Raw genomic sequence first — 26,354 nt, 5'->3', positions numbered from 1 at the left:
CTTTTGTAAATCAGCAGCATACTCTTCACAGCTAGCAATCCCAAAGACCTTAATATCATCTGCAAATTTAAGTAATTTATTTACCATTCCTTCATCCATGTCTTGATTCCTTTAGAGGCATAATGCCATTCCAAACCATTCTGCCCCAATTTAATCCCTGCTTTTATACAGTACATTCTACTTTATAAACATCTTTTACATGAGTAGACACATTTATATCAAGTCAACTGTGTCACAAGTATACAGAAGTTACAGTTAAGGTGACAAAGCAGTTAAATACTTTGAAATAACAGATGTTGATTATTCTACATTGTTTTTGTCTTGGAAAAGTAAAATTACTTCATTTCATCTTCACTTAACATTCAACAGTCACAAAGTTTGGTTCCAATTCAAATGAAGAAGATTAAATACTAGCTTTTTTTATCAATATAGTTTTTACAATCTAATTATTTTCAAGACAATTTGTCCTCAGATAACTTGTATTTTATCAACAGGAATTATTATCATGTACAAGTTATTTTAAACATGGAGTAACCATCCAATAACATTGTTCAGTAATGTTACCCTCAATCTCAACAGTTCCATTCTGAAAAGTACATGTGGGTTTTATTAAAATTCAAAATTTAGTTGTATTTCATTCTGTGTCAGAATTTAAATCCATATTAACAGAAAATATAAGATTTCAATAATTGAATGCAAAGTTTACAAAGATGAAAAAGTCTAATTTTCTTCAGTACCATAGTGAACTTAAAATAGAGAATATGGAAAACTTAGAACAAACACTTGTGTAAATTTCAACCAGTAAGCAATAAACGCAATGTCACTAACAATATTTTAATAATTTTATATAATCTACACTTTGGTTTACAGTTAAAATCTTCCTGTGAGAGACTTGTCCCAGAAAATTGTCTATTATCACATTCACACCTTAATACAATGACAGTTGCATAAGTAAAATACTACCATAACCAAAGTTTGATATTTAACTTATGATTGTGACACCCTTTTACTATTTACATGAGTCATGCAAAAAAACGTAAAACATCAAATAACATTTCCTTTAAACAAGTTTGTTTGTTTTAATCTTAAAATGTTACTTTTACTGTCTAATATCAAAGCTATGGAAAAATGTTACAAATTACCTTTCATTTCTATGTTCTACCTGAACATAATTATCTTTCAATCAGCAAGTCATGTTAAATTTCCTTGAATTATCAAATTTCATCATGCCAACAACCCCTAACATCAAGGTATGAAAATACACAGCAAATGAAAGACTATCATATAAAATTTCCATTGCCACGAGTTCACTAATACATAGAAAATCATGAACTTATTATTCAAAATAAAATGCACAAAGTATGATAAAATGTATAATAAATTAGTATGATAATACTTGCATACAATTCAAACTATAGCAAGTCCCTCCCCATTTATCCAACCATGTCATTGTCAAGTAGAGGGTCTGTTACAAAAGTTAAAAAGACAATACCATGAAAAATTAAATAATTCTTTATTGACTTCTCTGTAATAAAACTGAAAGAACAGAACAAGTTCTGAAATGTCATCTATGTAATGGTCATACAGTCCAGATAAATAGAACTGTACTCAAATTAGAAAATTATCTTAATATTGCCCCATATCTGTTGAAAAGATCAATAAGGCTGAACACAATTCCATTTAAAGTAAATATTGAACACAAAAATAGCTTTCAGATGGGCAGTGAAATGTTTCAATGCAATGCTTCTGAAACAATCCTTGGGGTAAAACAATGAAGAGAACATGATATTTATCATGATAAATGAAAAGCACACATTTTATCCATGAGACCACAAAGGAGTATCACTTCTCTGAACAGTGGCATATGTTACAGTTGTGTGTGAGGAACACTTTTTTTTTTAACATGGAGATCACACAGAGACATCACTTCTCTGAACAGTGTCATATGTCACAGTGGTGGGTGAAGAACACTTTCTTATCCAGGAGACCACACAGGGACATCACTTCTCTGATCAGTGTTGTATGTCACAGTGATAGGTGAGGAATACTTTCTTCTCAAGGAGACCACACATGGACATCACTTCTCTGATCAGTGTTGTATGTCACAGTGATAGGTGAGGAACTACTTTCTTCTCAAGGAGACCACACATGGACATCACTTCTCTGATCAGTGTTGTATGTCACAGTGATAGGTGAGGAACACTTTCTTCTTAAGGAGACCACATGGACATCACTTCTCTGGTTAATGCCATACCTTACAGTGATGGGTGAGGAATACCTCTCAATCAGAAAATTGCACAGGGACACCAGTTTTCAAAATATCATGTTACAGTAACAAACATCACTTCTCTGACAAATGTTACATCAAAGCAATTTTTGAAAACAACTTTCTTAACCAGAAAACCACAGAGAAACATTATTCTCTGAAGAACTTCATACCTCAAAATAATCATTAAGGAGCATTTTCTTAACCAGAATGCCATACAAAGACATCACTTCTCCTAGGATTGTCATATCTCACAGAATATGGTGAGAAACTTTTTTTTTATAAAACAGAAGACCAAGTGAAGAAAGTTAATATTTTCCTACACTGAAAATGTATTTCAAATAGATACTTACCTCCTGTCACAAATAATTTTTCTTGACTTATACCACCCTTTCTTGCCATAGCCTTGATACTCTCACATACCCTCACATCAAATCAGTGAGAAATCTGCATGCTATCATGCATAAACCCTCCACTAATAGGAGTGCAATACAATTCCTATCGTCACTAGCGCCTTCTCGTCTGTGCAACCCATAATCACTTCAAGATTGGGCAGTACATAAACAACCTGCAACAGAAGTGGGGAGGTCGAATGAGAAATGTGAAAGGAGGTAAGAGTCTACCAGAAATACATCTTCGGTGTAGGGAAATGTTAACTTCTGATATGATATCTTAGAATCCCACATTGAGTTATCAGAGGGTCAGGTGAGAAGATTATCCTCCTTTAGAAAGTGCCCAGAGGAAGACCATGGATGGAGTGTTCAAATAAATGAAAGGCAACACCCTGTGGGTGATCGCACCACTCTTGAACCAGGTATACTTTTCCCCCTTGTGAAAATATGTCGCAAAAAGGGTGGAATCACAAGAGGGACCCCCTCTCTGCATAATCATGTGTGCACATCCAACACAACTATCACCGACATCTGGGAGATGGTAGGAAGGTAGACAGCAAAGTGGGGGTGCATCTCCAGTCCACACACATGTGACGACTTATGTGGCTGATCTAGCTCCAACCATCACCATATCTGCCAGGAACCGACATCCGGGAGACAGTAGGAAGGAGAGTGCCACAACTGCAGGGGCGAACTACATGTTGGTGGAATGCATCGTCCATCACCTGGTAGCATCTGGAATTGTACATGAGATCCACGGTAGAATGAGCATCAACACCATCTACTCCTACAGAACATCATCATCCAACTCTCAACTGAGTGGGAGTGAACACACTCAGGAGGAAGCCTACATGGTCCACCACCCCAGCAGCTAAGAACTGGTAAGTGGCAAGGACTCCTATGCTCCACTAGAAGAAGGGGTAAACAGCATGTTGGAGAGTCCAGAGGAATGCTTCCCCAGAGAAGGTGCAATGGGTGGTCATAATACCTTATTTTGAAAAGCAGGTCGATCCAGTAATCTAAAATACATGGATCATCAGGGATGGGCAGTAATTCCACTCTGATTTACTCACGTTAGTCCACGAGTGTAATGTCCAGGGCAAATATCTTTAAGAAACAAAATACTGTGAGGCATACCTACAAGTGGTCTTGTGGACCACCCCATCTCAATGATAGGCATATATGACACACAGGTCGCACAGTGCAGATTTCAGAATAAGTATACCTGGTCAGGCAACACTCACCATTGAGTGTGATCCAAGTATGCTACAAGGCCCCTGCAAAGAAAATGAAGAAGAAAAATTGTTCTCCAAACAGAACTCACAAAACCATAAAAATTCAAACAATTACGGTGGGAAACAAAAACTATGCAGTCAAATAAATAAAAAGTAAACTTAATCAATTAAGTAAAAATGCAGTTCGAAAACATCAGTGAAAATCTTCCTGTCAGTGACACTGCCAATCGAGAAGTGATTACAGGCTGCATGGAAGAGAGGGCCCTAGTGACAATAGGAGTTGTATCACATCCTTATTGGTGGAGGCTTATTTGCATTATAACATGCAGATGTCACACGTGAATACACGTAAGGGTAGGTGAGAGTATAAAGCAAGCAAAAATTTGTGCATATCGTGGGCAGTATAAGTAGAGAAAAGCTATTTGTGAGAGAAAGTAAGATATCATATCGGAAACATTTTTTGATTAAAAGGCCACTCTTGAACTTATTCTAACTTAACGTTTTAGAAAATTTGCTACTGGGCTTTTATATGTATAAACTTTTGTAGACTGTAGAAAAAATGCATTTTTACAAGTTTATATGAAATCCCTCCTCAACATTATGAATGTTACATTAAAGACTTCAAAGAAAATTAATAGCAACTTTAGTAAGGAAAAAAATTCTGTATGTGGGATGCGAGTTTAAAAACTAATCTGAAATCAAAGTTAAAGTTAAGCTTCGTTTACCAATGTATGGAAGACAAGAGTTTGGGTATAGTTGGAGGTCTGGGTAGATATATTTACACCTGTGGAGACTGTAAGGCCTCCTACATTGGAAAAAACAAATGCCATCTAATAGCAACTTAGAGGTAATATTAGGCAAAACACTGAAAATTGTTACATGAAAGAAATTCAGGATAGGCCTACTATTGTTTCAAAAAAACACTAATTTTTGTGTTAATTTTTAAATCCACAATTTAACTCATTTTGTTTTACATTTTCCTTATTATTTTGAAGAAAAATCTTTTGGTTCATTAAATTTTCCCTAGCACAAAGCTGTGCAATAAAATATCAACACTTTGTTTCCCACAGGGATCAAGCATTGTATTCTAGTATTAACTGCTCAAAGAAATCTTTGCACAAAAACAATTCTGTTTCTAATAGATTAGCTTCAGACCTTATGCTGTGTCTTGCAAGAGATTTTTTGCATGAAGCTGCTATTTTTGAAAACTGAAATGTTTGAAACTAGCTACATATGGAAAGGTTTGATTTCAGTACGGAAGTAGTAGCGACTGATTGTCTAATAAATGCTACAACAGAGACTTAATATAAAACTTTATTGATTCTGGTCTTCAAACACTATAGGCAGATTTATAATTAGATACATAACCCAGCATTTAAAGTATAAACCTAGAATTATGATTAAAATACAAAAATTACAAGGTCTAAATGTTTGATTCTATCAAGTTTTTAATGTAGTTTGACTTCAACTGTCACAAAAATAATATATTATAAATATGAATAAGTTCATTAACATGTAACGGTAAAAGAAAATTTATGTGAAAAACAAAATAGAATTGTTTCTAATATCTATTATAATTTCAAATTTTACACATTTTTCCATATTTCTGATTTTTCTTTTAAGTTTTTGGAAATAACAACAAAACAAAATAAAATTTCTTCTAATATTAAATACACTTGCAATGGCTGTCAACTTGCCACATGAGTAGTTATAATTGAACCAATGACTCAAATTTAAATTTTATGAAACCACAATAAGTTACTTTTAAAAACTATGTGACAATGCAATGTTGCCTAATTCTTAAAACCATAGTAGAGTTATTCTATGTGATATTGTCCTTGATTCAGAGGTTTGTAGAAAGATTATACCACTAAACTTACAAAACAGTTTCTTTCAGATGCTAAAATGTCAGTTTATTTTATCCACATCAATGTGTTTAGAAATTGGCATATTTCTTTTAAAATAAGCACATAAAAAGCAAAAAAAACAACTAAAATATACCTTTACATTCTATAGTTCATATTGTACTAAGCAATGTTTTAACATAAAATAATCAGCTGCAGTAGAAAAAAAAAATCAACTCTTAAATGTGACTCTGCATATGCAGTATCAATAATTCCTTACCATTTAACAATCCAGTATCTTTTATAACAAATACTTTTTTTCATGCTCTTTCTCCAAAACAAATAAGATCAACACTGCTATTATCCCACTCCAAATTTTTGATGGTTAACTCTCCCAAAAAAACAATTCCTCATAAATATTTTACTCCAATATTCTTGGAAGTACAGTAGTTAGTTAATAATTTTGTACCATGAAAATATCAACCCACACCTCTCCACTACATTACAGAGATTTCTTCATCCAAGTTCTTTTACTATTAAGATGCTGAGCTGTAATGTTTTCTGAAGTTTTGGCACTAGAGTGAAAATCCTTCTTGACACCTATAACTGGAGGAGGTGGGGGTGGTGGGACAACTGCTGAAACTAATACTGAAACAGGAGAAGATAATGTGGGAACTGATGATGGATATGTTGATACTTCTTTACTTAATGTTTGTTCTCTGTTTGTAAATGATTCATCATCAATGCTGTGTTTTAATGTTTGCCATTTCTTAATACAATTACTACCATCTAAAGGAGATCCAATCTTCTCTCTCATCTTCTCAACAAAGTATCTGCTAACATTTCCTCCATCCTAATAAGAAAAAAATATGGTATTTAATGGTTTTGATATTTCTAACCCTACAAACTTTCTGTACCTAACCAATAAGAAATAACTTTTTTTGTTGCATTTCAATGATGTAAAACATTGTGACCAGAAAAACATGTATAGTGAACCTATAAAAGTTTCAAGTTATTTCTAAAACCATAACAGTAAGTGCAATGAGTTAACTACTTTATTAGGACCCACTTGTACACATCTGTAGAACACACCACATATTCACATAAGCAAATGTAGTCTTATTTTTTAAAATCATAGTAAAGATACTGTCCTTTATCAGGAAAATCTTTTATTTTCACATAGTTGATGTTCTTTAACACAAAACTGCTCAAAGCTGAACATTAGTGCTGAGATATCCCTACATCAATGTATTATACTTAAATTCTGACAGACAAGGACTGTTACAAAACAATAATGTAATGATTCATCATATTTATATGATCAAAATAACATAACATAAACTATGGACAACAAGGAACTATTTGGTCCTTCAAAGCCCTCCCTGCACACCCACTTTTCAGCAGTTCATCAATTCCCCTCTTAAACTCCTATAAAAACCTGGCCTCCAATATTACTGATTGTAATTAGTTCCGTAAGTCAATCACCCTGTTAGAAAAATAAAATTGTCTTAACTGAAGCCTGTCTTTCCAAATCTTAAACTTCTGTCCTCTCATCCTATTACCTACAGAGTATAGTACAAATAAATCTTAGGCCTTTATCCTATCAATCCCTCATATAATATGATCACCTTTTACACTTCTTTTCTTAAGAGAAAATAAGTTAAGAGAACTGAACCTATCTCTGTAAGTTAACCCTTCCATCTTCAGGATCATCCTAGTAGCATTTCTCTGAGCCCCTACCAATAAGTCAATATCCATTCTTAGATACAGAGACCAAAACTGTACACAGTATTCCAAGTGAGGCCTAATTAGTGATTTGATTCATAATCAATATGTTTATAAATAACCCTAAAAATCTATTGGATTTACCGCTAGCAACAGAGCACTGCTTCAACAGTTTTGAGTGACTTACCCACCACTCTGCAAAAATCTTTTCCTGGAGTCACACAATTGCATTGGTTCCCACCTACATTAAATGTGCAATCCAAATTATGATACTCCAAATGCATAATCTTGTACTTGTTATAATTAAAGGTAATTTGTCAAACACTTTTCCAATTTACCAGTTTATTCAAGCTATTCCGTAATAACTCATCATCCTCCATACAGATAGAAATGCCAAAACTTTCCCTGCTATCAGCAAACTTTCCTAATTTAGTAATTATGTCCCTATCAACACCATTAATGAAATAAGAAAAAGCAAAGACACATGTACTTACCCCTGAGGTGTAAGCTCCATTAGTAACAACCTTTTACTTTCTCACATCCAACTAACCTACAATCCAATTTCCCTACCACTACCAATTGGATTTTATTAGCTAATCTTTCATGGTGTACTTTATCAAAATCTTTTTAAAAATCTAAGTATACCATGTCCACACTCTTTTCCTCATTCAAATTACAAATTATGTCCTAAAAAAAAAGATAAGAGATTACTAAGGCAAGATTTCCCTTTGCTGAATCCATTTTGGCTTTCTTTTATATCACATTTCACTAAACAAGTTTCTAAAGACTCTTTCATCAGACTTTTTGGTATTTTTCCCATTACAGAAGTAAGGCTAACTGGCTTTTAATTTTCAAAACAACTCTTTATCATCTTTAAAAATACACAACTCTTCAATCTTCAGGCACCTCACCACTCTCTATTGACTTACAAAAAATTAGTGAGAGAGAGAGAGACTCACACACCTGATCTTTAACCTCTTTTAAGACCTTGGGAAACAATGCTTGGCTCTGATGGTTTATCTACTTTAAATTTCCCATTCTTTCTACTTACAAGAGAATAATGTCTACATAATTCAGGTTAATTACAAAACTTCCCATAGAATGCTCAGAGTCAGGAATATTGCTAATATCTTCTCTTATAAAAGCATGAGAAACAAACATGTAAAAGCTTAGCCACCTCATAGTCCTCAATGATAATCTTGCCATTGGCTCAATCTCATTCTAATATTTTGCTTACTTTTATTAAACTTAAAATATAAAATCCTTGCTGTTAATTTTAACATTATCAGCCAACTGTTTCTCATAAGCCCATTTGAATTGCTTAATTTTCTTTTTTAAATCTAATCCCTATCCCTACAGTTCAAGGAACAAGCCAATGATTTCAAATCACCTCCCCTAACCAGCACAATCACCAGTTTCCAATCCCACTTGATATCTCTCAGATAAACTTAAACTTCACCACTGCCTACATCTACAAACCAACAGCAGACAAGAAGCTAACTATCAGCAAGAAACTTCCAGAATTCTTTTGCTGTCAATATCAAGCACAGTCCAGGCTATTATTAAGGTAAAGTTATTCAAACCCAATTCTAGGTGGAGGTCCTATTAAGGATGCCAACAGTTAAAATATCAGTGTTAAGACTACACAAATTTACATAAAATATTCATCTGTTCTAACTACTGATCATTTAAAAATATGTGGTTAGTAAGAGGAACTAAACTATTTTGGTATTCATAAATGTCTTTACGTACAACATTGTTCATTGTTACACTGTAGGGATCAAGAGGACAACCAACAACATTAGTAACATTAAACTCCCAAGTACATTTCATGATATAATTCTGCCTACAAATTTATCACTTAAATATAAGACCATTTTTACTAAAGTCATGACACCAGTGAATGTTTGTGCTTCAAAACGATTAAATTAATGTAATTAGTTTTCCAAACAATTTTTTACCTTAATTGGGTTAATTTTGAAAATATTTTACACTTGTTTGTGTAAAGGATCTCCAATAAGCAAAGGCATATGGTGAATTTTCAAGCACAGGCATCACTATGCACTGGCACACAGAGCCTGTGCCCCAATTCTATTTGACAGTGCTCCAAAGTCCCCAGTTGGTATCTTGAAAAACCAAAATAGAAAACCACAATCGATATTATACTGAAACACCGAAAATTCCCTCACTTATGGGTCTGAGCCCCAAATCTTTTAAGCATCTAGCAACTCCTCTGTTTTCAATTATATCATGCAATAAAAACATTTCAAAGTACCTCAAGAAAGGAAAAAAGCAAAAAAAAACATATATGTTTACACACAGTGTCATAAAAGCTCTTACAACTTTTAAGCTTGTGAAGTAAGTTTCTCCTAACAGACTTTATTGTAGTGCTGCATTTATCACATAAATCACAGAATCAAGCAAAGTGTACAATATAAACATAATCAACCTTGACCTTTTATGCATATCCTAGCTGTCATCTATTATAATGTAACATGACTTTAGCTGCATTATTTAGGCATGGCTGCAATGTCACTCTGGAAAAAAAAGGCACCATTGGAAGTGCCACATTAGGCATGCAGAACTTGCATAACACGAGATAAAAATACTGTCACAACAACAGCACAAAGACAGTATACATAAAAAGCACATTGTAGAAAAAAAAAAGATGAAATATGAGAAAACATTTTATTGTAGAGTATTATCATCATACTTAGTTTTCTGACTGGCCATGAAATGCATTATTTGCATGTCTTGACTGTATGCTACTGCTAACTAGACTTACTATTTATAAGTAAATTATTCTTAATGTTATACTTTATTAGATCTGAAATTTAAATTCGTAAACCCTTTAAGCTTTTTTTCCACTAAGAGAGTTTTCAAACTGATCACTAACAAAAATCATATACCTCCCCCCAACAAGTGTAAAATCAAGAGGAAATTTTGTTACATGTGGACTTCTTAAAATTTAAGCTATATTCCAACATCAAATCTTGCAGATGCAGAAACAAGTGATGAACAAGGAGGAAGTGATACTCAACACAGAATAAAGTAAACCAAAGAGACTCTTGGTTATAAGTAGACCTATGTACCATATTATGAAACCAACAACTATCTGGATATGTCTTTACATTTTGTTAAATGTTGCAGTGATTTTAAATGACCAAAGGAAAGTAATATTAACAATTACCATTACTAATAACAGAAGATTTGTCAAAACTTAAACCTTAATGTTTACCATACAGTTGAACTATAATTACCTTGCTAGAAGTTTACAAAACATCTAAAACTTAAAACAGTAAAATTTAGATTCTAAAAAAGCAATTCCATTTCTGAAAAAAATCATAATCATTTGCTTAAGAACAATAAACATATGAGTTTTTTTAATACTTCAAATATAACAAACTACATGCTGATATGCTTCAGAATAATTCATGATTTTTTCAAATACATATAGAGCAAGAGAATTTTTTTTTCAATAATTCTATTTAAAAACGACAAACATAATCTCATTATTTTAAAAGTTTTGTGATTCAAGAAAAGTTTTATGTCAAGGTGGTTGGGAATTATGACCAATCACATGAAATAAATGACATATATATATAAGATAAGAGATTGAGGAAGGAGCAAAGTAAATTAACAGGATGCAGAATGAAACAAACAGATTCAAAAACCACATATGAAAGTAACAATAACACAGAATTAATGCATGCTTCTAGCTTCATGTCATTATGTTGAGTGTTCAAACATGAACACAAACACATTACACAAGGCAAATTCACATGGTCACACCAAATTAAGGGATCTGAAGAGTTATTAGCAGCCTTCAAGAAAACAGAGCCACAACTAACATGTAAGTGAAAAAGTGCAGCTGGATGAAACAATAGCTTTATGGAATAAGCTGAAAGAAGAATCTAAAAACAAAACATAAAGTTCAGAACCTGGGCTGCAAGTACAATTAAGGAGCTTCATTTAAAATATTAGCCAACCACAATGAAGTCTTCTATGCTTTCATTCTGTGTCAAGGAAAGGAAACTATTTACATAAAATATTATTTGCATATCAAAACAAGAAAAACTGAATATCTATGCAAATATCCAGATGATATAAAGGCTAATTTATTTATGGCCTAACATATTATTGATATTACGATAAAATATAAATATATTATAATTAGTTGGTTGTATAATTTTGACTTGCTAAAACTACAATAATTCTAAAATTTATTATTTAATTTTGTATTTCTTCATGCTTTATTGAATTAATATTTTCAATTATTATAATATAAACAGTGCTTGAAGTGGGGCAAGATGAGGCAGGATGCCATCCCACTTCTTTTCGAGAAGGCCTCAAACCATCCCACTACCTTTTAGTAAACCATAAGCTTCTCAGAATGGAAAAGTTCAATAGATGATGCAATAAATATTTACAGTACCAAAGAACTTTAGAGAGAAACTGTATTTTTTCTTAAAATGTTATGTCAGAGAGAGGCAGGAATGAGACAAAGGTGTGTTCAAGTTTGTAACCACAAAGTAACCATCAGAGTTTTCATACTATAACTATAATTATTATTTTTTCATTATCTTAACCAATCTAACCTAATAAGATTCCAATGTTTTACATTTTAGTTACTTTTTTAATAATTAATAAAGAATACACATGAAAAACAAGAAATATGGTATTCAATTTCAAAAATTTCACAAACCATCCCACCTCCTCTTTTCCACCACTTCAAGCACTGAATATACATATTACCATTATCAACTAGGCTCATTATTAAACAGGTACCACTTAGAAAGCATTGATAAAACCTTCATTATATACACCAGGAGCATAGCCAAGTAATACAAGTTCAGAACCTCGTCCAGATTTGACAACAGATTCAAGTAGACCTGGTAATTTTGATGTTGTTGTTCAACCTATTGGTAAAAAGGCAATAGTGCAGCACATGCAGAAGAAGGAAGTGTCCTATCTTGAAACTGAATTGAATAAATTACTACTTAGTATACATTTGAGTATTTTGAAGATAAAAAGATCCAAAGGTGATACGTCCCAAGAATGCATTGGTTGAGGGAAAAAATGGAATAAAATGCAAGATAATGCAGAAAGACAAAAACAAAATTCAGCAGAAGAGGAAGGCTGCTCTGCAAGACATAATCCACAGCAATCCAGAAGTTCAAAAGAAGTTGTGTGTGCAAAATGGTATCAGAAAGCCATCGCTAAATGAAGACCAACCAGGCTTGATACAAGCCATTGTTCACACTGCTATTGTGGATGCTGTAGATAATGAGAAGAAGCTATCAGATTATTCACTCATACCAACCCTTGGATGATCACAAGCAATTAAAGCAAGAAGGATTTATGTTGAGCTATACTGGTACATATTTGAGGTTGCTCCATAAAAATGCTGTCACAAAAGAATGAAAGAGGCATATAACAACTGCTTCAAGTTTTCTGCAGACACATTAGCAAAGGTTTGGAGTTCAACAGTTATTGATAGTTACCTAGTGAAAGCTGAGTATTTTGAACCAGGACCAGAACTATCTTTACCTCAATAAAAAAAGATGTTGCTTGGTGTGTGGTCCACATTACAGAAAGTCAGTACCTTCTTCAAGTAGTCAAATGTGATGATATACATTGTTGTTCACCCATGACAAAACTCAATCACAGCTCTAATTCAGTCTGTTCCTCCTCCACTGTCTCTGGAGCAGGTTCCACCCATGGTTTGGTAACAATATATTTTTGTTCCCTTTTTGTATGCCTGAGCATTAATTTGGCCAACATCAACACTCCAGCTTTGCTGCATTCATACAAACAGTTAACATACAACTTTGTTTGCCATTCAGTTAGTCAGCACTTAAAAATCTGTTGTTGCATATACGGACTTTACCTTGCTTTAAAAGCAACACTTTACCATCTCTGGGAGATTCACAAGAATGGGTGAAAACACTTTGTTGGAGAAATGTAGATCGATCCATGTACCAAAAAAACAACAGAGAGAGTCATATGTGTTTGTAAGAACTCCTTGTTGAAAAATGACGAGAAGTTTGAATGGGTTCCAGAAGAGGAAGTGGATATGATAGACATCACTATTGTAAACAACATGGCTGAATGGCTAGAAGGTATATGGACTGCAATGGATTAAATAGATCATTCTGTTTTGGGCTGTCAGTTTACATTTACCTTTGTCTAAATGTTTAAACAAATTTATTTCTTGCAGTTTTTTTTATCTTTCAGTTTTATACCTTTATAGTTATAAAACATAAATGCACCCGAATGTAAACCTACTATAAAGGCTTAAATGTTCTTATTCATCATATATTTATATATATGCAGTATATAATACCTTTACTATATTTTTAATTTTGATTTTCTTTTTGATTTAATCATTGAAAAATTTGGAAAAAAAATTAAAACAGACTATCTTTGTCGAATTTAATGGATCCACTTTAACATTTAGGGATTTATAAAAAAAGTAAATAATAAATTCAAATTATCATACGTATAAAACTCTGAATGTGAATCCTTAATATTTCTCCATTTTCTTTGGGTAAATGGTTAACAATAAAGCTAAATGTTTAAACAGTTCTGGATAGTTTAAATAATTAAAACCTTAGTTCTGTTAGGGTGGAGGAGGGTTCATTTTTGTGATATTGCATTATAAAGGGAGGGCAAAAGTGCAGAAAATGGGTTATGTAATATATTTTTAGCGCTGTTCAAACAAAAACTGATATATACTTACAGATGAAACAGGATCACAGAATATGTAACCCAAATGTTTATAAAAGTCTTGTTTATCTATAGTATTTAGATAAGCTGTTTTGAATCCCAGTCTGTAAAAAAAAACAAAAAAAACAGTAAAATATTGTTTTACAACAGTGCTTACTTACGTTGTAATTACAATTTTAATTCCAAATATTTTCATAATTACACAAAGTAAAAGTAAACCAACTTTGAAAATAATAAACTATGCTTGAAAAGTAAGTAGAAGTAAAATTACTAGTCTAGACAAATAATAGCTCAATCCAAATATATCAATGAGAAATCAGCATGACATTTTAGTGATACCACAGTAATGGTTAGGTACTGAGATACTGTATTTCATCCTAACATTAAGTTTCTTACTCCAGACTATAGTTTCAAATAACTTCAAATTGCAACTAAATAATAAAAATTACTATGGCTTGATTTTGTTAAACCAGAGAACCAAATTACACCACTACATGTACTTGTCAGCAAGTTCAGTGATTACTGCAAACAAATGCTTGATAATACAAGTATGATTTTTTTTTCTTTTATGACTTACACACATACATATTTTTCTCAAAAGTAAAGGTGGTAAATCTTAATTAACAAGTTTTGTCACTGTTCTTCTTGAAAAGTTATCTTAATTATTTTCCTTTACTCACCAGACGACTAAATTTTATAAGACTAAAAGTAAGTTGCTTGCTGATCACGCACAATTAATCTCATGCCTAAACTTGTGAATGAGCAAGATCTCTTTTATTCAGATGCTCATTCACAAGCGGAAGCCTGAAATTAATTGTGTAGAATTAGCAATTAAGTTGCTTCTAGTTTTATAAAATGGAGTCATCTGATGAGTACTGTACTGTCTTGTGAGTATAGACATTAATAAGTTTCACCTAATGATGAACTTAGTTGAAGTCCAAAAGCTCAAGGGTTAATGGTAAACAAAGCCTCCAAATCTCCAAATAAAAGACAGCTTCCTTATTCACAACCTGAGATCTGAGATTAAGTGTTTAGGATCAGCGAGAAATCTACTTCTAGCATTTTTCTTTATCTCCATAACCCATGTTCCTTAACCCTTAAAGTGCATAATTAAATTTTGGTTGGTTCTTGAAAAGTGTCAATTATCCACTAACAAATGAAATTTAGAATTTGACTTTTTTTTTCTTTTTATAAGTACTTTTTCAATATCAAAATCCACTAGTTGCACTTTTGCTCTGTTGTATGCACGCATGATAGTAAGGCAGAAAATTCAAGGACATGCGAGTATCCTGATTGTCACACTATAATAATACACTGTAGGGTAAATCTGCTTCTCGCACCAAATGGCTATAAATGTCTAGTCGGATAAGTTCGATTATAGCATCCAAAGGGTTAAAAACATTTCATGGAGACCATTCAAATAAAATGATTTATCTAACAATTCCTAAGATCAACTGCTAATCTAGTGGTTACAAAGTATAGAATTAATGGAATTTAGCAGCAACAACATAATATGAAAACAAACAAGAAAACTCTTTTAGTACTACTCTACCATAATTTATATAAAAAATATCATTGTTTTAAAATTATTACCTTCTTGCAAACTCTTCAGTCTTCAGCATTAACAGCTTCCCAAATCCTTGATTTCGTCTGTTTTTCTTTATTACAACTGTTGTTAAACAGCATAAAAAAATGGAACATTATCACACATACTAAATAAATCATATTATTTTAGAAGTTCACCAATCTATTCCTTCTAGATTTGGGACTTTAATTAATTATAGAGAACAAATATTAATAAATTCACTAATTTTTACAGCAAGTGTAATTTCTTACAAATTAGCTGAGAAATAATATGCAATGTATTTTTTAGTTCTCCAGCTAGCACATTAATGAACAGTAAAAATATCAAAAAAGGTAGTTTTTATAAGATTAATCACAAAAATATTGAAAGCATATATTTTGACGTATGTATATTCCAAGTATTTTTTTATCACTATCTATTTATACAGATACTGATGTTCTATCTTAAAGCACTCATCACATATGTCCACCTACTAGTGTATGTAACTGTCATAACAATTTTTCACTTGAAAGTCAAGCAAAGCAATTATGTAACAAATCCCATCATTGAGATTCATAATTCCAAAGGTATGAGACTGAAGTGTAGTACAGGCCACCCAACTACAAACCAAGCCATTCCTTATGGTTAGGCCAGGCACATGGGTATTGTGTTGTCCTAAAGATGCATGTCTGGATACTTTCTCCCTGAACCTGATTATTCTATTAAATATCTCATTTAAGTATTTTTTCAATATGGTACGGCCCAATTTATTGTCCTAGCCACACTACACACTTATGCTTAGCTGACTACGTAAGATATAATGGCCATTGAGCAGTCTTATATTCTTTCCACCTATACAAAATTTTATCACCACGAAGAAGGTTCTTTTGCAATATATTTTGCTCTATTACCTTTACTGAGCAAAGAGTATTCCCTGCATGAGAAGGATGCAGTCTCCCATAAGGTTACTCCCCAGCAGGTAACAAGCTCCACGGGTATCCCTTTCTATTACTATGATTTCAGAAAAAGAGATTATCTTTGTAATTTCTTTATCACCAGTGGCTCTTCCACCATCTTCTCAATGTGTGACTCTAGCTCTTTGTTATGCAGAGAGGTGAGTAAATGTTTCTGAAGTGAACATATTCCTCATCTTAAAATATTTTTCAGATACATACTCACTCCCTCTACAATCTCCACTATTCCTCCCTATTTTCAATTATTATTTTTTGCCTTGTCAAGAATGAGCCCTTGTTGCAATTCTACTGCTTGTGGGGATTACTATGTGTGGAAGATGTGTTGCCCCTCTGTTGGTGTTGAGCTATAGTAAAATGATGATTACATCATAGGTTGGCATGATACATGTTAATATGTGTAGGGGTTGGATCTTCATTTTAGATTTGAGGCATGTGAAAAAATCCTTATGACTGTGGCATGAAGTAATAGCTCTTTGTTGTGCAGAGAGGTTTTGTCTGAAATAAAATCTGTGTTATAGAATATCAGAAAGGGTCAAGAAGATTTTACTTCACTAAAGAAAAGTTAGAATCTTGTACTAGATATAAAATACAATTCAAGAATAATCATGTTAGCTAACAAAAAAGTGTTATATTTTTTATTCTATACAGGCCTTTACACTTTTCTTGTAAAGTTATATATTAACAGGTGTCACATATGCTTATTATATATATTTTCTTCTGGAAACATGATTAATTACACCAACCCAGTGGGGAACTCTCCATACCCATGCCCTCAGAGGATTGAGACTGGGGAAGCTAGGGTTCTCCCATTACTCCACTCAAAGAAGGTGAAGGAATTTGCACAGGGAGGAATGCCAGAAACATGTTCAGATCAAAGAGGAAACATCACATCTATTTAAAGTGTCATACTGATAGACTGTGCAATGAAATACCATGAATAGAAACAATAGGTGTTAGCCAGGTGTGAGTGCAGTCACACAAAATAAGATTGAGCCACTCAAAATATAGAGCTTCTTCTGCCAGTGCTACAGTCTGTGGCTAAAGACCAAAAAGGTGGAAGCTAGATATTAAGAAGAGTCAAAAAGGCAGCAATGATATGACTCACATAGTGGAAGCAAATCCACTGAAAACACCAGAGGATGGAATGACCACTCTGAGGGAAGGATCCAGTCTAGGCAATACAAACAATCTGCTACCAGGGCCTAAGCTCCTGAAAAAAGATAGACAAATAACCATACATGGTGGTCATGGGCCCAAAACAGAAAGTCTAGGGAAAAGAAGAACTGAAGTCCCTGTTGATGGATGGAAATAATAACAGAGAAGTTGTCTGAATGGATCATGATAAGAAACCCAGACATACAAGTCCAAGGTAATGGAGAGCCTGCTGAGCATCCTACATCTTGAGGACAAAGTTAGAGAAACCACTCCTCCCCTGGAGACTAGACTACAGAAATGGGTCAAGTATCCAGAACTACACCCCCACCTGAACAGAGGTAATGATTGACAGAAACTGTTTGTAGGTTTGGTTGTCATCAAGTACCAAACTACACAATGTGCCCTCCTATGCTGCACTACTATGTGTATGAAAGGCTACATATGTGAGCATTAATTTTTATAAGCCCTCAGACTTACAGCAAAGCCTTTTGAAAAAATGCAAGTCTAGGCAAGGTAGGAGAAAGGATATGTCAAAGGTCATATGGGGTCAAGTGAACTACTACTGCAGTAAAAGGTAAAAAAAGACAGTGTATCTCTTGACATGTTGCATGATTGGCCAGAATCCATTGAAGGGGATGTGTATGAACATATACCCGAGGAACAAAGAACTCAAAAAAGGAAAGAGTCCCCAAAAGAGACAAATCCTCTTGTACAGGAAATTAGAAAGGTAAGAGCTTTGGTATTAGAAGCTCCATGTCTCAAAGACATAAATGTGTAAGCTGAATCTGCCCAGTATGACTGAAAAAGACCCCCACCCCAAGTGAATAAGATACAGGGTGGGGGTCAAGAGTGAATTGGAGAGCTTAAGGAGCCACCCCATACAAGACACTCCCAAAGCCATACTTGATGGTGGCAAGTAGAGAACAAACATAAGCATCAGGAAGGTAAATTTTGAGTAAAAGTCCACCAAATTCAACAGAAAATATATGGAACCACAGCCAACTCAAAGAGAAGGGCCGTGAATTTAATGTACTAAAGGAAGCAAAAAAGGTGGCAGACTAATCAGAATGTGTAAAAAACATCCTAGACCTCCATCCGAGTCATCCATATCCTGAGAGACTACTCACCACAGAGTGGGAATATTTTCCATCTTTAACCAAGCAAGGAAAGACCAATGTTGGTTCAAGCGGGGCAGATTTATGACAAGATGTCATAGATTCCATCTTTGTGGGAATGACAAAAATACAGGAGTTAAAACACCAGAATTGAGTCAAGGAATTGTTCCATGGCATTCTAATCAGGTGAGATGGAGAGTGGAAGGATAAAAAAAAAACCTAAATAACCCATTTGTCTGCAGCAAAGGGAATCCATAGGTGTACAAAGTGGGAGAGTTTACCTCCTACTGGACCAAAGCTGATGGGTGGTTCAACAAGCAAGTCACCTCCAAGACCTGAAATGACCACCCTCAGAGAGAAAGGATGTTGGATCTTATAAGAGGACTAGGGACAAGAAACTGGGTGATTTCATGAGGCTGTAAAAAGCAAGAAATAAATGTGACCAGATTCACCAGCTCAAGATTACAAAGAATGAAAAACACACCCAAAGAAATTTTCTCACAAAGAAAAGGTTCAACATTTTAACATATTAATTTAAAAAATGCCTAAGAAAACTCACATCTGAACAAACCAGTGCCAAGGAAAGAATGAGTCTTTGTTCCAATGCTAGTGCTCATGGGAATTACTGCACATGGAGGATGTATCTCACTCTTTCAGTGAAAGGATATAGGCTGGTGCAGTACACATTAATGTAGGGGCAGAAGCTCCATTCATGGCATTGATGCAAGGTAATAAGTCTTTGTCAAGCAGAGGCAAGTATATGTTTCTGAATACATCATTTAGGAACAGGTGAATTCAAAGTGATCCCTCCTTTAAAAAATCCTGCTTACAAGCCTGCAAAAGCCCAAGTTCACCAGAGCAGATGTTTCATAAATGGTCATAGAAATATAAAAAATTCACAAAATTTCCAAAAACCTTACTAACTCAATAGTCCCAAATGAACTGACACAAGAAAAAGGAGAGGTGAACAAGGAATGATTGTAAGAGATTAGTCACACACATAAGTAAAGATACAGTACTATACTTAAATGCAGATTTTTACAAATCTATTAATTTTTTAATTATTATATATTATAGCTGTATATGATTTTCAATAACTAGCCTTTACTAATTTATTTATATCTAATTGTCAGGTTGTTAGATTTTTAACTTTTAACTAAGTAGTGACAGATGAGATAAACTGTTTTGAAAGTATACATGAAATAACTCCTGAATGTTGAGTGGATATTGTATATAAAAATAAGCTATTTCATAAAATTAAAACTCACGAATTTACAACTGTACAAAGTGTTAAGTAATATTACCAAGATGCTGCAAGTTGCCGCTATGCACATTATTAAGCTACTACTTCAACCTATGTGCACAATGTTAAGCTTCCTCAGATGATACATGATATCCTTCCCGTAGAATGTTATCCTATTTTACCTGGATGATTAATGTTCCATTATTAACAGTGTTAAGCATTCAACTAAAAAAAACATGTACATGATTTCATTCACGAAAAAATTTTAAACTATTTTACCTCACAATGTTAAGGTATTTTATCTAGATGATAAAAGATTGTTGCATTCTTGGGCAATTCCATGAATGATGTCCTGACCCATTACTGGCTCTGAAGACTACACTTAAGCTAAAATTAAATAACACAGTACAAAAGCAATGTACATATGTTACCAGTTTCTTCACTTCTTAAATTTTCTCCAAACATTCCAACAAGCTGCTTGTTTCTTTGGGCTATGTTGTAGAAGTAAAGAAAATCAAACATACCCGATTCAATCCAACATCCACTGTTATCGTCAAGCACTCTACAGATCCTGCTGTGACCAATTACTTCAGGGTCTTCATGATCTAAGTTTTCAACTAGAACCAAGGATACTGGTAGGCTGTGATTTGATTTTTCTAAGCTGTGTATCCTTTAAGACATAAAGTGTATAGTCAAATTAGAAAAACCTCTATATTTAGATTTCAATAATGTCAAAAATACTACAAGTTATAGTTTTAAATGTATGTTTTCTAAACCATACAGGAATTTCAGTCACATCTGAAATTCATCTGTTGTTGGTATTAACAGTCAATTTCATGTTATTTCATAATTGCCTTGAACCTGAGAACTCAACATCATTGAGTCATAAGGTAGATTATTTTTAAGGCTTTAAAATATAAATTTGGCATTTGTTTAAGCCATTATAAGTTTGTTTTTTTTTGAAGATGGACTTAATGTAGTTCAAAAGTTAATGGCCAAATGAGGAAGAAGGTTTTTGGTTTATAAAAAAAAGGCTCAAGATCAACATCGTTGAGTCATCACGTAGAATACTTGAATATATTGGTACAATTAAATAAAATAGTCATGGTACATACATAATTATAATATTTATTATTGTTACTGTTGTTGAACTGGCTTCTCTTTTATAACTTATTTTGATCCATTTTAGACTCTTGGGTTATTTTGATTATAATAAGAACCAGAAACCAAGTGACTGAAAACTACAGTAGTTGAAAATCAAGCAACTTAAGCATTTGGTACAAAATTCATATTTCATTATAATTATTTATAACTTAACCACATCCATTTTTTTAGCATAATTAACAAGTATGGATGTATAAGATGCAAGAAAACTTAGATATAACTGTACGTTAATAACCATAAATTGGACTAGTTTTTTTTAAACTTAAACATTAATCAGTTATAATTACTTTACAATGTAAACTGTTCTAGACAGGTTGAAAAAAACCATACTGGGTATTGTTATACCAACTCCATTTCTTCATCAATCAGCCCACTGATAACTGCAGAAGAATATATCCAATAAAAAGTTTTAAATCTTGGCAGTGTTTGATGTCTTACATATATGCATCTGAGTTATAACATAAAGACAACAATGGACTATTTGGTCTTTTAAGTATGTTCTTGAAAACACTCTTGATGCAATAAAACACCACCCTTTATTTTTCAGGAAATCTCTGGTTTCTCTATTAAACTACTGGGAAGTCCTGGCCTTCACTACTGCTTACAATAACTCATTACATAAGCCAATCATCCTGTTACAAAAATAAAATTATCCCCTAGCCATGATGTAGCAAGTTCAAGTATGGTTGGGTAAAACAAAAAAAAATGTTACTTTGTTAGTCATGTAATATGTAATGTGATGGTCTGGGAAAAAAAAAAGTTTGCTCTGAAAATAAGAAAGACTTGTAAAAGCAATAAGACTAAATGATAGGCAAGATATTGTTACAATAGTGGAAGTCACGTGACGCTGGAAGCATGCGTGACTGAGTTTCTCGAATTTTCAGGGAAGCTCGAGTGTGATCGAGAGATGCCTCTTTGTATATAAGCCTGGTAGAGAAAGCCTGCATGAATGAATGTATGATAAAGTGAGCAGTAGTCACGGTAAGTTTTGTGTAATTTACAATTCTGTTTCGAGCTAGTGTGTGTTTTGCACTACAGAGTGAAGTTATCGAGATTGTGAATCACTGTGATTTATAGCGTGTATTATAAAAGTTATTAAGCTTGAAGTGATGAGAAAAGTACTGACTGTGGAATCACTGTGTACTAAAAGTTTGTATCAATAAAGCATAAACTGGTTTAATCAAGAGCGGACTTGTATCACTGAAGTTCCTCGGAGATAATTTGTACCGAAAATTACCAAACAAGCAGTTACGTAACAATATATATATGTTTGTTGATTATTTCAAGTGACAATTTTATTGCAGATACTTGCTTATTATTTGTGATTTGATGTTAATCCTTAGAACTGTTCAATATCATTAATTATTCTTTCATGCAATCTTATGAATGAGGTTTTTCTTCCTGTAGGCCTTTTTTTCTAATGCATCATTATAATATGTGATTTGATATTGAAAAATACAATGTTTTTCCTTTCTGTCTTTGAAATATTTAGCTACAAAAAATCCTAACCAAGCATTAGTTTATTAATTGCTGAAATTTGTTTAGCTTGTACAGTGAATAACATTTTTTTTATTACCCTGGAAGTAGTTAGTTGTTTAATACATTACATCATAATAATAATAAAATAACACAATCTCGTGAGTAGCAATTAGTGAAAAAAATGTCAGAAGTCTGATATCAGAGAAACTAGTTTCGACACATTCATGTGTCCTCTTCAGTCTCATGTTATCTTTCAGAGATTTCTGACAGTTTGTTCCATTTTTTCACATTACAACATATGCTGTTTTGAAAATGTGCAAGTCTATACAACTTGAGCAGTGCTATAGCTGAAAGGGCAAGTGTGATGTTAAGTATATTGATCTGTCAAAAAAAAAGATGCATGTATAAACAACTTTACTAGCTAAAAGTAAAACACTGGTATATTTACACTAAGTCCTTCCAATACAATATAAAAACTCTTGCAAATCTACTGATCAGTAAACTTGTAGCATGTTAGTATTTATACATGCCACTGAAAGTTGTATTCCTAAACCTCATCTCTTTGGAAATAATTTAAACATTACTGAATTTGATAAAAAAAATAAAAGAATAATCATTGAAATGGTGGTGATTTAATGTTTACTATGCTGCAGTAAAATTTCACTTTATTTTAAACATTTTTGACAAAATATAAAAAGAAATTAGAAAAATGTTACTTTAAAAACTGGAAATCTATCAACCTAAGTCATCAATATAATTTTTCAAAAACATAAAACTTTATAAAGTAGGTTCTTCTATACATCATTTTATTGAATAAAAATAATTTAGCTATTTAAATACAAAATTGTTTTTATTAGAATACTTTATATATCTGTCATTTACCAGTTGATATTGTTATAAGTAAGTCATTTCCAGTAAATGAACAGGTATGTTGCTGTAAGGTAGCATAAAAAAGCTTTTTTTCATGATAGATTTTAAAAGACCATAAAAGGTCTGAGCCCTATCTTGAAAAGCTGATTTAAATTATATGCTTTCTTAGAAAATATACAACAGTACTCACTCTACCATAAAAGCTGCATAAATGGCCAAACTGTGGCTCATGTGTCACATGCTGCTCACAGTCTAATTTATTGCATTCACTTTCTCACAAAACCATGATACAAATAATTAAAAGATTAAACATCTTGAAATACAATAAACACAAATAACAAACTGCATCAATATCTTTATATTAATACTTAATAATTCCCTGTAAAATAATGTTATGTAACTTATAAATTCACTCTTTCATAACCGTAAAGAATATATTTTTGTTTAGATGTACTTAGGTAAATCTTTCTAAATTTTCATGCAGGTGTTTCCCATTTAGATAGTTGGTGTTCTCATAAACAGGATATAAAAAGTTGTAAATTTGTACTAATCTTCTAGCCTAGATGAAGATTGAATGCCACAAAATTTGTTCAATAACATTTCAAATTAGGTGTCTAAATACAATTAATCAGCAAATCTTCAATATACTAACAGAGAGCTAAAATTAATATACCTGGCTGATTCACTTCTTTTCCATTCTTCATTCAAAACTTCACAACATTTTTTCATTAAATTAGGATTTTCATGCAGTACAACTGCACTCACTGATGCAAAACTCATATTTGTATAAACGTAAGTGAGCGAGATGTGGGCCAATGAAATATGTGAATGATGACAACAAAGTTACTGCATATGAGATTTTGACATCTTTAATATCTGTAATGGAAAAATCACATACCAGCATTCATTTTCATCAAAAGGTCAACATAATCTAAATTACTACAAAATTAAAAAAAAATTAATCTTATATCGACAAGAAAAACATATTTTACAAAAATTAGTGATCTGTCTATAAAGTGCATACATAGTAAGTCTACTGACTGCTTAAAGTCTGACGGCCTTATCAAACACTACTGAAGAAATTTCAAAAATATTTTCCAGCACTCCTCAATAAAGCTAGATGGTTAAGTTGTTCAACTCACAATTTGCAGGTCACTGGTTCATCTCTCAGTCCCACCAAACATGCTTGCTCTTTCAGCCATGCAGGCATAATAATGTGACAGTAAATTCCAATATTTTTTGTAAAAGAGCAGCCCAAGAATTGGCAGTGGGTGCCTTCCCTCTACTTTTTCACAGCTGAATTAGGGATGGCTAGCACAGATAGCCCTCATATAGCTTTGCATGAAATTCAAAACAAATCAAACCTCAAACAACATGAGACTGAGAACCATCAAAACAAAAATGTTTCAACTATAGTTGTACACACAATTAATTTATGGATATGGTATTCTTAACCATTCAGAGAACATCTATGTGAAGTCCATCAAATGTCATCGAACATTTTAGGTGAGATTAATGATAACATACGACTAAACCCAAAACTACTTTCTAATTTATATAAATTACTATATACATACCATAAAATTCTTAGACTAAGCTCGTAGGAAATATTTGTCAGTTTTATATAAACCTGACCTGTTAGCTCAGTACATTTACATATGGATAACATTATAAAAAACTTAGCACGTCATGTAAAGTTTTGAATCTCCATTATTCTCACTAGTCAATTTATCATGCATGCACATATCACATCTGGACATGGGCATTTCTAATTCTAATCTTTTATGAGCATTTAGCTAAATGAAAAGATCTAAGCTTATAAGGCAATAAGTTGAATAACGCTAAAAGTTAGTGATTAGGTTGGAATTACTAACAGTAACAACGTAACTTGTGTGAGACTATAGTAAATTAGTATTGAGAAGGTATAGAATGAATTATGTTCAAGCACTGGAAAGAAGTTACACTATAACCATTAACTGATTAAATTATCATCATACGAAGATTTTTAAGTACTCACATGCAAAAAGATGAATAGTTTAAAGCATAAATCTCATCTCACTATTTATAGTAAAACTTCACCCGAACTAAGTAACTGGTTTGTAGTGTTAATCTCCGTGAACAGAAAATAAAGTAGTCTGCTGTTAATACATTCGAAAGTAAATGAAATTCATGAAAATAAAAAACACGTGAATTATTCTAATGATAAATTGCATATCAATAAATATATTTTAAAAAAAACACGTTGTTTACGGGAATAAGATTATTGCGTCGAAATGTTTGCTTTTTTTTTTTAATGTGGAAAATTACGTCTGATAACATGCTATTTATATAATAGGTGTATAATGTGACGAACATTATTTATTCTTCCCGAGACTAATAAATGTCAAATATATACTTTACAATTGCCCCCCAATGGCACAGTGGTATGTCTGCGGACGTATAATGCTAGAATCTGGGTTTCGATACCCGTGGTGGGCAGAGCACAGACAGCTCTTTGTGTAGCTTTGAGCTTAACTGCAAACAAACAAACAAGCTTTACAATTTTCACGTACAAAAATTGATATAAAATTCATACATCGAAAATAAGCCACCACACTCC

The 26,354-nt window shown here is 32.8% G+C and overlaps 1 protein-coding gene across 5 annotated transcripts; it reads right to left on the bottom strand.

Moving 5' to 3' along the window:
• Nucleotides 1-5,482: 5,482 nt before the first annotated feature.
• Nucleotides 5,483-25,925, bottom strand: LOC106469571 (N-acetyltransferase 6-like). Of its 5 annotated transcripts, XR_002612874.1 has the most exons (7): nucleotides 25,773-25,925; nucleotides 24,429-24,631; nucleotides 20,767-20,912; nucleotides 15,785-15,860; nucleotides 14,205-14,295; nucleotides 9,424-9,588; nucleotides 6,510-6,590 (listed from the first exon to the last, which is right to left on the bottom strand). XR_002612874.1 is itself a non-coding variant. In XM_022398123.1 (6 exons), exons 2-6 carry the CDS (start codon nucleotides 24,533-24,535, stop codon nucleotides 6,240-6,242), a joined length of 771 nt encoding a protein of 256 aa, XP_022253831.1. In that variant the 5' UTR covers nucleotides 24,536-24,631; nucleotides 25,773-25,921; the 3' UTR covers nucleotides 5,483-6,239. The 5 variants fall into 5 exon arrangements, 4 of the variants coding, with proteins under 4 accessions (XP_022253831.1, XP_022253833.1, XP_022253832.1 ...); XM_022398123.1 differs by lacking the exon at nucleotides 9,424-9,588 and having other exon boundaries at nucleotides 5,483-6,590; nucleotides 25,773-25,921; XM_022398125.1 differs by lacking the exons at nucleotides 9,424-9,588; nucleotides 25,773-25,925 and adding an exon at nucleotides 25,333-25,544 and having other exon boundaries at nucleotides 5,483-6,590.
• Nucleotides 25,926-26,354: the final 429 nt, after the last annotated feature.

The sequence above is a fragment of the Limulus polyphemus genome, unplaced genomic scaffold, assembly GCF_000517525.1.
Source record: "Limulus polyphemus unplaced genomic scaffold, Limulus_polyphemus-2.1.2 Scaffold3550, whole genome shotgun sequence".
Taxonomy (NCBI): domain Eukaryota; kingdom Metazoa; phylum Arthropoda; class Merostomata; order Xiphosura; family Limulidae; genus Limulus; species Limulus polyphemus.
This window is presented reverse-complemented; position numbering and strand designations above follow the sequence as displayed.